This window comes from Agelaius phoeniceus, chromosome 2, assembly GCF_051311805.1.
Source record: "Agelaius phoeniceus isolate bAgePho1 chromosome 2, bAgePho1.hap1, whole genome shotgun sequence".
Taxonomy (NCBI): Eukaryota; Metazoa; Chordata; class Aves; order Passeriformes; family Icteridae; genus Agelaius; species Agelaius phoeniceus.
In genome coordinates, this window is record NC_135266.1 from 71,771,937 (window position 1) to 71,786,860 (window position 14,924).

Below are 14,924 nucleotides of genomic sequence, written 5' to 3' on the forward strand. Positions count from 1 at the left end.
TTTTTAATTACATACACACCAGTTACTATTTTTCTGTTAGAGGGAGATTTGCATTGTTTTATATCATTGGCTAAAGATTTTAATGTCTGCATGTTTTATAAAACTTGCAAAGAAATTTTTGCCACCTTTGAGCTGAAGAATATTAATTTAATGTTATGAAGCAAGTAGTGTCTCAGCCCACTTGGCTCCATCTTGTTTTTAGGCTTATTGTGCAGTCACATGCAAATCAATAAATCCTCATGGGACACTTGTCCTCCTTTAACTGGCACAAAAGAGGAAGCTGATCAAAAACTGCCCATGTGAGAAAGATCCCTGCGTTTTGTGTTCTTGCTTTGTACAGGTCAAGAAAAAGGGGACTTGATTGTCTCCCCTGTGTCAATGTAATTTAGGTATAATAGCCCTGGAGCAGTCAGTGAACCTGGAGGGGGAAAAGGTCCAAGTCTCTTCATGGGGAACTCTAAATTGCACTCTAAATTTTGATTGCATGTGTGGTGCATGGATTACTCTTTGAATCCTCAGGCTGAAAAAGTAGGAGGACACAGCCAGTCTTGTTACTGTCAGTTTGGAAGTTCATTGAGGAAAGAAGTGCCTTTCCAGTCACGTGAGGCTGATAAATGAAAATCAAGGGGCTTGAATGGCAATTATTAGCTGAGACTCTGCTCTGGTTTTCAGAGCGGTGCCACGTGTAGCTCAAAAGACAGAGTGGATTCATGTTTTACTGCCATGAATATTCAATGAATCCCAGCTCTTTTGTCTGAGTACCCGGGTCCTGAGCAGTCCCACGGCAGCAGGGTCAGGTCTCTGTGGTCCCATAGCATTGCTGCTTGGCTAGGTTTTGAGTGTTGTGTTGAAGTGGCTGAGCTCTGTTTAATTTGAAGTTGTCCTGATTTCTCATTTTGTATGTATTTTTTCCCAGTTATTGTGAACCTGAACTAACATGCATACATTGTGCTTTATTTCCCAAATCCTTCAAGGGAGGGCCCTGTGCCTCTCACCTGAGAGGTAAAACAGGGGGTTTGTAGCAAAACAAATATTCACATGGCTTTTTTGTTTTATTTTTTGTCCTTTCCTTGCGGTATAGGGCGAAGCATACCTACCATAAAACTTTGCTGGAGCAAGTTAAGGAGTTGGAAACGAAGACAAGAGAACTGGGAAAAGCCATGCTTCGTGATAGTAATGGAAAGAGGCAAGTCTATGCTAAATGTTTAAACCAGACCCTTCTTTTCTTCTCCCCTCCCTATTTCTCATTCACTATTAAAATCTGATTGCAAACAGGCTAATAAGGCTTCTTCTCCTATATTATTTATTTTTTGCTGTTCCCTTTCATATGTGTCTGTTCCCCCCACAGAAACCAGCCCTTCCATTTCCATTTCTCCTGCATTATTGCTGTGAGGCTCTATTGGAAACTGCTGCTCAGTCTCCTGCATGGTAACATGTAATGCTCTTACCTGGCCACTGAGGCAGGCTGGTTTTGAAAACACTTTGTTATGTCATCAAAAAAAACAAAACAAAAAGATAACCATGTCAGGGGAGGGAACTGTCAGCAGCTCAGGATATTAGGACTGTAGCTAAAAGGAGAACTGGCTTAATCCATTGTGCCCTACTACTTTGTTCAGTTTCACCTTAAGGAGTTTTTTTTTATGCTTTTGCTTTTTTCACCACAGCTTGCAGGTCTCTTGCCTTCAGGGTTCTCAGTTTCTCGTTGTGCCTCTCCCTTATAACCACACCATATGGACTTGAATATATTGCTATTATTGAACCTTTCATTGTATAGAGAGAGTATGTGTTGTGTGGGAACTTCTGTCTATTCTGAAAGAAGCTAAAGAAAATCCTGGTGAGGCTTTTGCATCCAACAGTTTCATTTACCATCTCAGAATGTGGTTCTGCATCAGCTGGTCGGAAAAGCTCCCCAAGTTCAAAAAGGTTTTAGAACAAGCTCTTCTGTTCCTTACACAATATGGCACCACATGACTTGCTAAGAAACTACATGATCATTAAACTGGATTTTAGCAAACCTTATAAACTAGCAAACTGAGTGGAATGGGGCTTTTAAAAGATTTTGTTCTTCTGGGGCAGGGTCATCCTTTGAGCCTTTGATGTCTAGTCTAAGGTAAGCTAATTGCCATATTTTAGCTGCTGCTAAGACAAGCAGATAGTAGATTTTTTTCAACTGAATTTGTGTGTTAATAAGGACTGGTTTTAGGGAAAATTATCAGGCAGTGATTTACTGAGATTATGGTAAACTGAAAAGCTTTTAAAAAAGCTTGTGTGAACTTTAATGTGTTTATAAGATGTCCTTAGGGACCAGAGTTTGCTTCTCAGAGGCCAAGACAAAGTAAACACCGTGTTATTGATTAAGATCACTTCAAAACACTTGGTATCTTCAGGTTTTGAGTAATTTTTCTGCTGCAACTCTTGGATCCAGCAAAGCAGAGTTTATAAATTCTGCTCGCTAGCAAAAGTCACAATATGCACGTCAAATTATTTAAGAAGAGAAAACAAACTTTGCACCAACAAAGGCAACCTTCTATGCCACAATTATAACCAACAAAGACACTTAATACCAGGCATTTAATTATATAATGGCCCTTGTTCTTAGAAGGCTGAGCAGTCATTTTGAAGTCAGTTGAAGCCAAAGCACTTAGTACCAAAATCAGGTCAGTCTCCCCAGACAAGAAAGTTGCAACCTGGTGTTGTTGATAGTGTGATTAGATGCCAGGTAAGTGGAAACCAGACCAGCAGAAAACTGATTGTTCCCAGGCACATGGCTCTGGTATGAGCTCTGTGAGTTGCCTGGATGTTGCTGTGGCTCCTATCTGTGCATTTATGTGAGGTTATACTGGTGCTGGTTCGAAGCATTTGTGTTTTCCTGCCAGTATTTAATGCCTGTTACTGATAGTCAGAGGGGAGCATGAGTCAGTTTTGTGCCTGGTGCATCCCTGGGTTGCAGGGTGGGTTGAATTGCTATTAACAGTGAGAGAGAGACAGTCAGCATTTGATCTGTTTATATGTGCATGTCTGTGTCTCCAAGAGCTTGATGGGTTTCTTCTCTGTTTACACACTGTCCTGACTTTCTGTAAATTTCATGGCCATGTTGTAATTCATTCATACACTCCATGTTTTCATAGCCTTTTACTTTATTGCATTCTCACTGCAAACTCTTTCATCTGCATTCCTCCTCCATATAGCTTCACTTCATTCTCGAAACGCTTGCATGGAGATGATGTAAGGAATCCCTTCTGGCCCTCCTTCCCATTTTCCCTCCCCCCTTCTTTCCATGCATTTGTTTGTTCTCATTCCTAATTGCTCCCAGATTTTCTGGGTGGTCCATCTGTGAACTAGATAATGGTAGAGTGCCTCTGCCTGCTTGGAGCTGGTGTGCTGTGCTTGTGTTGTGGCCTCCCCACTCCTCTTCAGAGTTGTTCTGTCTTTTATCTCTTTTGTTTGTCTCATGGCTCTTTCACACCTGCTAGAAATCGTGAGCTTGTCCAAAGTGAAGGGTGAGGGTGGGAAAGAAATAGAGTGGGAGCTTTCTTCAGTTAGACTCTCTGGTTCATGTTCCTTATTTTTAAAATATTTCCTTGAAGCTGGTGGAAACGTGTGCTAAGGTGCATGCTCTGCTCTCCCCTCCTGCCCACAGCCCCATTGCTCTTGGGGTATTTCTGGCAATGTAACATTGTGCAGGAAGGGAAAGTAACAGGATTCCTCTCATTTCCTATAGGAAATAGAGAGCTTTGTAAAAACTGCATGAGTCCATCTGTCACCTCAGTCCTTGGCTGGAAGTGCTCCTGAGAACATGCCCATTAGGTGCTGGTTTGTTCAGGCAGCTGTGGAAGATAAGCTGGCTGTCATCGGGGTCTATTTTCCTGGCCTACATGGTGGACACTGGTTTTGTTCAATGTTTTTCACAAACAAACAACAAAAAAACTCACACCCAATCATAGATAAGAGCAGGATTTAGGGAGCTAATTGCTTTTTTCATTTCCTAGATCTTAGACAAAAAATGAGGTGCAAGATCTGAGTGTTCAGAACTAGTCTGCTAAACAAAAAGCAGCTTGCAAAGCCTGGAAAGCAGTGAGTGCATCTAGACTTGCACAAGAGGATGCCAACAGTTTGCCGTGACTCAGCTGAATTGCTGTTAAATATGGCAGATATCACCTGGGTCCTTGCTGTGCTTGGGGAAGGAGTTCTAGGTGAACTGTGTGTGCCACTCGATACCTATATATTCATATCCTGTCTCAGAGGATCTTCACCCAGACAGCTGTTCTTGCTAGGCACATTCTTCTGGAGTAATAAAAAATGTCTTCACTAGTTATATCTTTCTGAATCTTAGGCCCTTTGAACAGTTTCTAAAATTGAATTTGCTTGTATTGCTCTAAAAAAGCAGGTGCACATTTTTGCTGTGGCTGGGAATGAACAAGGCAAGTGGTTGATGAGGAACTGTTTGGTTTGTGCAGGGCAGAATGTCAGCACCCTGGGCACTACAGCTGGGTCCCAGAAACCTTGCAAAGAGCATTAGAGTGATGCTTGGAGATTATAGCAAGTGTATAATCTTGAGCTTTAACAGGTCATGCTCTTATTCCTTTATATGTCTCATCAGGACAGCTGAAAACTTAAGTTTGGTGGAGGCTGGGATGCTGAAAAGTCAGATAATTCCAAAAGCAGGGAATTAATCAGGGTGAACATGTAGCTGGAAAACTGGCAACTCCAGAAATAGCTTGAGAAGTGGGAGAGTGAGTGTGCAGTGAGGGTCTATGGTGGATCCCATGCCATGCTTGCCTACCTGTGGAAGATGAGTACCCACACTTGCCCTCCCCAACCTGGACTCCAGCCCAGCTGTGACATGAGCATGCTTTGGTTAGGAAGAGAAAGGGGCTCCCTGGCACTCTCATGTAACAAAAGGCAGGATTTAACACTAAATTTTCATGAATTTGGAGAGGTGAGAGGGGCAGCTCATGAGCCAAAGCAAACATGGACATGAGGAGACACCTGCCCAGCAGATTTAATCATATTAACATGTAAAGATTTACACAAAGAAAACAAACAAGGTTTGTGTTCAAAAGCAGCATTGAGTTCAGCTGCAGAGATTTTTGTGTCTTTAAATAAGTTTACAACTTAAATCTTGGCTCGTAAAGGGCCAAACCTTCAAGTCCTCATTCATTTTTCACTCCATCTACCCTCTCATTGAAGTCAGCAAGAGTTCAGGTGGAGTAGAGCCTGATTAGGCACCAAAGCAAACTTTGCTTTGGAAACCCATGTCACTTTATTGCTCCACTGGCCAACTAATGGAGAGTGAGCAAAGCTGTGCAGCACCCTCTTTGTGACGGTAAGTTTCCTGTTCCAGAGGGTTTCTCTGTCTTGGAATTGCCAGAGAGCTCCCTTTGAAAGTGGCTTTTTGGTTGTTTTTCTGTCCTGTTATTAATTGGTTGGTGGGCAGGATTAGATTGTTTGATACTGAAGAACAATGTGGCTTTCATGATTTGCATACTTTACAAGGAGCTGAAGGACCTCTCTGGGCTGTTGCAGAAAAGTGCCCACATTGCTCAAGTGTTGGGAAGAATTTCTTCTAATGAGTCAGAGATCTGGAGGGCAGAGTCTTGCCTTGAACAAAGGTGAAGGGAAGTGACTACAGACCTAGCAAGGTATAGCTGCAGTGTGTGTTTGCACAGCATTTTTCTATATGCCCCTTTACTCTGGCTGCTCTCAGACACCCACTGGTGATGGCTGTGGTGCCGCTTTCATCTCCATATCATAAAACAAATACTGTTTTTTCCAGTGCACCTAAAACAGCAGCTCCCCACAGTCTCTCCTTTGTCTGTCTTCAACAAGGAGACATTCTGGTGTAGATTCTCTTTCATTTTAGTACTTCTCACCAAATCTAACCCAGTTTCTTTGGTGAAAAGTTCATGACCAGCTCTCACCCTGAGAGCAAGTTGTATTATCTATCTTGGCCTTGGTTTTATTTGGTGTGGGAGGGCAGGTGCCTGTCTCATTTCAATAGCTGTGTAACATGGTAGGTAATCAGTGAGCTGACACAGGCATTGGTGGAAATTTCCCTGCTCCACAGGTCCCTGGGGAGGAGCAAGAGGGCAACACGGGAAACTTGCCTTGGGCTTGTGGCTGTGCAGAGAACTGAGTGGCAGAGGCCCAGCCTCTCACTGGCAGAGGCAGAAATGGTGAAACAGACCTAACTTTTAAGAAATAAATGAATGAGGTGAGGACCTCCTGAGGAAGAGGTGGGCTTTTTCATTAGGATTAAGAAGAGTGAGGCTTGGGCTCATTGTATTTCAAAGTACTCTGTCTCTCTATTGATGCACCCCAAGTTACATCTACTGGAATAGGGAGACCATGCCATTGAGGCCCCTTTGCATCAGCAGGTGCAGTGAATCTTACTTGGATCAAACTCAGTCTTGTGCTTTCAGCTGGCTAAACAGCATGGGATGTTTGGAGCCCAAATTCTTGTTTCATGAACATGTTGACTTCGATGTATTTACTCAGGATGTGCATGACTGTGATCTGAATCCAGCCCATACACTGCAGCTGAGCATAAAATGAGGTTGAAGAGGGGAGAGGTGTATTTTGGGTTTTGAGGTCTCAGCATCCTTTTTATCAATTTTTCCAGATGTTCTTCGCACCATTTCTGGGAAGGAAAGGCAAGATTTCTCCACCAGCATACACAAGAAAGTGACTGGCATATTTATGATTTTTCCCTGCAGCTTTTCTAGTAAAAAGATATTAGACTCCTTTTACTAGCAAAAAGCACATAAAATTATATCAGTGTTTTGGTTTTTTTTAATTCTTTGATTCCATATGGTAAACATTCATGTATGGAAGGTGGAAAAGCATAATTTTCTTTTATTCTGTGCTAGTCTTTATCTCTCTCCCTTCTGTCCCATATCAGTAAGGATTCATCACATTATTTCCTCATTTTAATATGTACCATTTATTTCTGACATTTCTAACCCATGTGTGAGGCACTTGAAATTACCAGGTTTGATTCCACTTTGGGGATGCTGTGGGGCAGAGGACAGAAAGGGATTCCTAACATGGCCAGAGGTCTGAAGGGGGATTTACCATGTTCCCCCTGGCACTGGGGACCCAAGGGCCTGCTTGCTAGTGCAAACCAGTTAGAGTTGACATTCCCCTTCTCCAGTGCAATTAATTATTTGCCATCCTGGTTGTAGCTATCATGTAACCTTGAGGGAGATCCAGTGCACAAATAGGGTTAAAACTTGGTGACCCGGAGAAGGATTTAGAGCTGTGATCAAATCTGCTATCAAAGTCAAAGTTGATGGAGGTACAGTATTAGAACAAAGGCCAGAATGAAGTTGTAAATTGAAAAGAAAGATTAGGAAAAAGGAACATTACAAGATGAGAGTTAAAACTGATTAAGGGGCCAATCTCTCTGATGCCTAATCCTGACTTACTGGGTTGGGCACTGAGGATCTCCACAGGGGAGGGAGGAAGAAATCTTCCCTCCAGGCTGCACAGCAGGAGAACTGCTCCATAACAACTGTTCCAGCCTAATGGCTTCAGCAGTCTGCCTAGACCCTGACTCCTCTGCTGGCTAGCCCAGTCTCTGAAGAGAGGCAGGACAGTCTGCATTCTCCTCACTGATTTGCAGTAAAGAATAAAGTGCCAAGTTAAGCGTAGCAAGAACAAGAAAACACAAGTTGTACTAGGTGTTAAATATTTAGTGGACAATTACAAAATACTTAAAAGCTTAAAGAAAAGCAATTTGGGTTGCTTTTTGTTTTCCAGTTCAACCAAATGTCCTGGGCTGTGCTCTAAACTGTGTTCATGAAACTTTCAAGGTTCATTTTTTGTTGTTGCCCTGAGCTGTTCTTTGGCTTTTCTGTAAAGAAAAGCAAGAGAAAAAGCTGATAGGAGGAGTTTAGAGTTTTTAAAGACAGAAGTAATCTTAACTTCAGTAAAAGTATATAAGTGAACTTCTAGTAAACCAGTACGTTTAGATTTTTTTAAAAATCCACACACAAAAACCCCAAACCAGAAAAAATCTGTACACAGAAACCAAGCATGGAAGACTTCACCCTCCAAGGTGACTACTTCTGAAAAAAATGAGTGAGTAGGAAAAGAATGTTATGATTGCAACCGTATTGCCACCTTATCTGTAAAGGATATGACCAAGCACCCAGTAGAGTAAGTGCAAAGTGAGGCACTTAGGGACAAGAAGTCAACAGCACTGATACCGAAAGGAGGGTAGCTGGAAAGCAACAAGCCACTCTTAGCCTTTTCTGCTTCTCAGACATTTAAATTGGGTCAGTTCCCCTGTTTTGAGAAGGCTGATGGGAAAACCGGGCAGCTTCAAGTTTTGATTTAAGTTAGTTGACTTTAGGACATCTGACAATGATGTCTGCCTTCCATCCCCCCCAGAAAAATGCATATACAATTCTTAGTGTTTGCAGTGCTTGGAAATGAAAGGTACTTTAAGCAGAGAGAGACCTCCATTATTGTTTTAGGATTGCTGCATTTCAGACAGGCATGTGATGTTTAGCACTGATATTTTTAGATGGTATTTTTTAAAGGTGCTTGGTCTTTTTACAGTGGGCTCACCTTGACTGCACATTAGGTGCCCATCAAACCTGCACTGTTATTCCTTCTTGGAGCTGGCTGGCATTGGGTTAGGGTTAGGGTTAGCTTCTGGCAGCTTCTCTTAGAGGCCACCCCCATAGCCTCCCACTACCAAAACCTTGTTATGCAAACCCAGTATCATTCTAAGTAGTCTTTGAAAGAAGTTTAGGAATAACAGTCTCAAAAATGAAGGCTAGAATGGATTGTCCAAGTGATTTTAGGAATCAAAAAAGGATCTGACTTTTCTGCCTTAAGACATTGTTATTGAAAAAAATGTAAATCATCTTTGCTTATCATGAAAAGGAAAAACTTTGTCCTGCTTTTAGCCATATTACTTTAAGGACCACCTTGAAGAGGATTCTGTGGATTTAGAGTGGAGAATTTGACCCCAGAACTCTGTATATGATCTGTGTGCTGCAAATGGGGGCTGACTGAGGCTCACAACATGTCCTGGCCTCCATCTGCTGCTGCAGGGTGATTCTGCCATGGGTACAGTCTGGTGTGGCAACGCAGACAGACCTGGGAGCACCTGCCCTGAGTGCTGCTGCTGCACACTGGCTGCAGGTGCTCCTCCATGCAGACCTCTGGGACACAGAGGGAGAGCTGCTGTTTGGCTGGAGTAGCCTGCTGCCAAGCCAAGTCACAGCCTGGAACAGCAGTGTTTCTTCAGGGCTTTGGTGAGGGCCATGCATCCTTGGGTTCCTGTTGATGGGGCTGCTAGACTGGCTTAACAGTTTCCCAAGCCACTCATTGCCAGCCGTGGTCATCCTGCCCATCTTTGCCCCAGCTGCTCAGCTGAATCAGCTCCACTGTTTGGATCCATGTGATGTCTGAGCTGAAAGAAGTGGGGTGATGTGGGGAGCACTGTCAGGTCACTGCCTGGTGAGGGCAGGAGCTGCTTTAGCCATCAGTCACCACCAGGACATCCATGGGGCTGCTGCTGAAGGTATTTAACACTCTTTTAACCATTTCACATCCAGGCAGGATAAAAAACTTGCAGCTGCATGTGTGCTGAGCTCAATACTCCATGTTCTCATGGACTGGAGAGCTGGCTGCTCTCAATATGCTCCAAATCAGCCTTGCAGGGCCACACATCCAGATACATTTGATGCTTATCAGGCATTTTGGCTGGATAATGTCAAATACAATTTATAAAGAGGGAAGGTTGCTCTGTGGCTTTCACATGTGCTTTGGAAGTACCTGGAGGGGAGCTTGTTGCACTAAGAAGTCCTGGAAGTGCTACACCCTGGCAGAGGGTAAGAGCTCAGCTTCTCTGGAAAGCTGGCTGTTGCTGAGCCCTCAGCAAGGACTTGGTACTCCTTAAATCCTGGCTGGCTGCTGCAAGAGTCACCTCTGACAGGTAACTTCTGGCACCTCCCAGCCTGCTAGTGGCACAGGCAGCACTTCTGTCTTCATTCCTCTGTGGTTTTCGCCTGGTGACCCTTTGGTGTCCTAGTGGTGGGTTTTTATTAATGGTGTGCTGAGTATTTACAGTAAAATGCAAAAGAAGCATGGTTTGAGATTTCTATTTCAGCTGGATCCAGAGTGATTAAGGAGCAGTGTTTGTAGACGCTGACTCTGCAAAGAAAATGTTGGGTTTTTTTTTTGTTGTTTGACTGTTTATATGCCTCAGACACTTCCTTGTGAAATGCTCCAGAGATTTCCTTTGATTACATTGCCGCTTCATTATCAGTAATGCCTGTTTGCCTTTTAAATTAAAAAGACCTCCTACTCTGACCTCAGAGTAAAACATTCCTGCAATCAAATGTAGATAACCAAAAATAACATCTCCTCTTTGTGGATCTAGAGAGGGAAGCCAGCAGAAGCCCCTCGTTGCCACTTTGGCAGTTGTGTAGGAGGGTGAATCCTCGATGTGATGTCTCTGAAACCAGAGGATGGAGATACAATTGCTCTCTGAGCCAGCTGGGCCTTTCTTCCCCAGCCCTGGGATACTCTAGGTGTTTGAGCATAGAGTTTTGCTGAGCCCTCAGCCTTAGTGTAACTTGCATTTGTGATTATTTGCATGCTTTAATTTTGAATTCCTGATCTGAAATAATGTTGTTTTTAATGTTCTCCTTATGCTGAGCCTATGCTAGTTATGTCTCTGCCCACTGTATAACTTCTAACAATTCTAAACTAAAAAAACCCACGTTAAACCAAGGCCTGGGGTGGTTCTGGGGGGGAGCCCTCATCCAGCAAGGACTATCTGAGGAAGAACAATAGTTTCCTCTGGCCAATTACAGAGGTGTGGCCACAGCCTCTGCCTGGTGTACAGTTCTTGCTCTATGTCTGCCAGCACTGTGATCGATGCTGTAAGCCTTTAAGCAGTGTTATGTTGCATGAAAGGTGAGAGATGGAACTTGTGAATAAATCCTCAGGAATACATGCCATGTCCTAGCAGCCAGAGAGGGATCTGCAAGGCCTCTCTGCCAGGTGTACTTGGGGAGAAGCCATTGTGCTTGTACCTCTGATTCTTCTTCAGAAGACACGTAAGGGAGTTTGAGAGCCAAGAGACTGAAATGAAAATGAACAGTCTGCTTGTAAAGGATTTGGTGATTATAATTGATCAAAGCTGGAGAGGTCTGCTTCAGACCTTTCTTCTTGCTCTTTTTATTTTATGTTGATGTGATTTTCAGTGACAGAAGCATGTCAGCAAGAAACAGCAACTTTTTTGTAAGTTATTGTTTGAGATGTGTGGAAAAGATCAAGTATTATGTTTTAATTCTAAAATTTAAAAAGAGAGAGAAGAATACCCTCTTTTCCCCTCAAAATTCAATACACAGGCCAAGATGACAAGGACAGAAACTTGCTAGTCTTTTACCTTCTGTTTAGCCACATGGGATATTTAACTAAAACTTCTTCCCTCCCTCATTCTTTCCTGTCCCTGCTGTCACAGTGAGAGGGCAACACGTTGCAAGATGTTTCCTCCAACAGGAGAATAATGCAAGCCAGCCAGAGTTTCTCAGGCTGTCTTTAGCAGAGTGTGTGCCACTGGAAGCAAAGAGACTGAACAAGGGTTTACCTGCTGTTTCTTTTGAAAATACTTATGGGTAGGAGGGAGGCTGTGGAATTAAGGACAGAACTTCAGCCTAAGCCTTGGAGGTTTAGATTTTCTGGTTTAAACCAAGCTGAACAATTATTTACCTGTGGCTGTCTGCTGCAGCACCACTATAGGGTGGAAGAACCAGTGATGTTGCACCTGCAGGCAGTGTAGTGAGGGCTTTGTAGGTGTTCAGATGATAGAGAAAACAGCTACAGCTTTCTTGTCCTCTGGGCTTACCCATGGACCCTGAGTATCTTGCACTGGAGAGCCAAGGTTCTGCCCTGAGTTCCTGGCATGTTTTTGGCACGGGGTGGCAGCTGGGAAATGTGCTTGTGTGCTTCAGTTGTGTCATTTCCAGCAGCCCTGGTAAGGCTTCACTAGGCACCCTTCTTCCTTCTGGAAAGGGGAAAAGCAGAAACAAACCAAATAATTTCTAATGTCTGTATCTGACCGAATTCTTCATAATCCAGAAGGGCAGTGAATTAAAACCAGTGGCAACTGAGTGTATTTGCCTGTTTGGTGTGCTTCTGCTCTGTATCTCCTCTGGCAAATTGTAACAAAACACAAACAAGAATTCAGTTTTTGTAAGAGAAGGAGGGCTCTGAATTTCTATTTTTTCTTTTTTAACTGGGATATGCATGTGTTTTCAAAGGGAAGATCCAATTTTAAGAGACACCTGCATCTACTTTAACCTTCCGGTCTTTGTGATCCCTGCTTTTGCCACCAGTCAATTAATGGACTCAGGAGGACATTCTGGGTCAAACTATACCAAATACCCCAAATCCTCATTAACGCTAATTAGTGCTCAGTAGATTAATTGGTGGCGAAGCTCATCTTTTTTTAATTACTTGAGCAAATGAGACAGCAGGACCTTGTGGTCAGCTTTGAATTATTCTGTTTGTTTTGATGCATCTCATTTGAATGTGTAAAGCCAGATGTTTGTTGCCTGGATTTAAGGGCTGTTTGCTTTTGTGAGGGATAAGAAGAAGAGAATACAAAAATAAAATGAAGGTCTCCGTTGACACCTTAGAGCAATTCAGATAGGAAGATGGAAGAGTCGTTTTATTCATGGAATTGAAAGCATTGTTATGAAATAACATGTTACCTTTAATTTACCTTCTGATTTGTCATTCACTTAATGAATTTGTGTGATGTTGCTAGCACAGAATTCTAGGCAGGCAGAAGTCATCTTGACTCTCTTATGAAGCCATCACAAAGGTATTCCTGGCCTAAGGTATTCTGCATTATTGATAGCAACTAAATCTGATTTTGGCTGACTTGACTAATGATTTTTTTAAAATCTTTTTTTTTTCATAGAAAGTCTCAGAATTGGGACCTTTTGACAGTTTTTGTTCTAGTCAAGTATATATTTAGTTCAAAGCATTTTGTCTGTGTCCTTTGTCCTTCATATAATTAGAGATAGATGGTGCCTCTCCCTTACCCCCTCAGAGGTCACTGACTAACCAGCTAAAGCATATTTCACTGTTACTTTCCATGTCACTGACTTCCATAAGAACGTCTGGGTTTGTGACTTCTTCCATTCTGACAAGATTTTTGAGTTCCTGAATATGAACACCACTGTCCAGTAATCAGAGTGTGATCTCATGATCTCTTATCCTTTTGTCTCAATGCATCTGAAGATGCCATCCTTAGACCCCATGGGAGTGTTTAGGCCCTGGCTCGGAGTCACTAGAAAGCAGAATTAAACCTGAAAATCATGGCTAATGCTTGGGATTGATTTACAAGCAGTATTTCTCTGAGCAAGGCCTAACCTGTTGCCTGTGAGCCCAGTGTTGTTACTTTTGCATCAAAGTGTGAGGCAGAGAGAGAAGTCTTCACTTTGTTACCTGTTAGCAGCAGGGCAGAAACCTTTTCTGAAAGCAGGGACTTGTATGAGTGCAAACACTTACTAGTTAAGAAAGCCACTTCACTTTCCTTTCAGGGATTTTATTGGGAGATCTAATACCTGTAAGTAAATAAAATACTCATCCAGTTCAGAAGAACTGTGTTGCATTACCTTCTGTGTATTAAAGGTTTGTTTTATAGTACTTGACTAGTCTTGACTTGCAGTCTATTTAGTCATCCCTCATACTTAAACCACAAATTTCTAATACTGCTGTGAGCTTTTCTTTCTCTGCATAGATGCAATCCAGTATCATTTCCCAAACGGGAAGATCAGATGTGACTTCAGTTTTGAATTTGTTGATTATAATTAGCAATATCAGAGATAGTGTAGCTTTGGCATTCTTAGAGCTGCAATGTGTCACTCCTGTTCAGAGATCCCTTGACAGCAGGCTTTCCTCCACATATTGAATGCAGAAGCCTGGGGGGCTAAGCATTACTGGTCTACACTTCATCTGTTGCTGCATGGTAGACAAGCAGAAAAAGAATTTTTCCTTGTGAGCTTTTCTGCTGTGGTTAATTCCATTCTCAGTGTAAGAAATTTTGTGGCAAATATAGCTTATTTGTCCCTTACAACAAGTATTTTTGATTGGTTTAAGTTTCCTTTTTTAAATCACCCTCATACTTTTTTAAAGCACCCTCGTCTTCTTACATGTTCTTTGCCTGCAGAACATGAACAGGTATTGCACTTCTGTCATTCACAGGACAGCAGTGTGTTCAGACAGTGTTTCACTAAACTAACAAGTTACCCAGCAGTCTCCTGCAGTCTGCAGGAGGTTGTGCAGTACAGCATCACTGGTAGTGGCTGGTTCTGCAGGTTGTCAACTTCCTAAGCAAGGGAGGTTAAAGGTTAGAGAAGTCTCATGTCTTGCTTTTGTGCCTTCCATTGCATCACCCTTACCTGGTGATTCTTTGTAGTATGTGTTTTCCACCATGCTGCCTCCTTGGAACAGGTATAAACTTCTTTCTGTATGTACTAGATTTTCTACATAGCATTACATTACATAGCCAGAAACTGATCTTAGTTTTTTTAATCACTTGGGTCCTCCAAGATTTTTAGAAGCTTTCATGCTGTAACCCTAGTTTTAATGGAAACCTCTGATCCTTTCTTCTTTGAACACATGCAGGTCTCCTGAGCCAAGAATTGTTAGAGTTTGTTTGACAAACTCAGTTGGAATCAATACTTTTGCTTCAAAATTTATTATCAACTTCTATTTTATGTTGAGGGAATACTACCGACTGCAAGCAGGGAAAGCAACCTGCCATACTCATTGCAGGTGTGATTCTGTGGTGCCAGGGGAAGGAGGGGAAGAGACCAAGTGTCTGAAAATGCTTAGAGATTGTAAAGATTTTGAGGAGGAGTCCATAGGTTTTACAAGCTTCTAGT

The 14,924-nt window shown here is 42.5% G+C and overlaps 1 protein-coding gene across 4 annotated transcripts in view; it reads left to right on the forward strand.

Annotated features, from left to right (window-relative positions):
* ATP8A2 (ATPase phospholipid transporting 8A2) overlaps positions 1-14,924 on the forward strand; it is a 320,265-nt gene that overhangs the window by 290,185 nt on the left and 15,156 nt on the right. For all 4 annotated transcript variants that reach the window (XM_077173858.1, XM_077173857.1, XM_077173856.1 and 1 more), the window contains one exon: positions 1,082-1,186. In XM_077173858.1, coding sequence (XP_077029973.1) covers positions 1,082-1,186 — 105 coding nt within the window. The remainder of the gene's footprint in view (positions 1-1,081; positions 1,187-14,924) is intronic.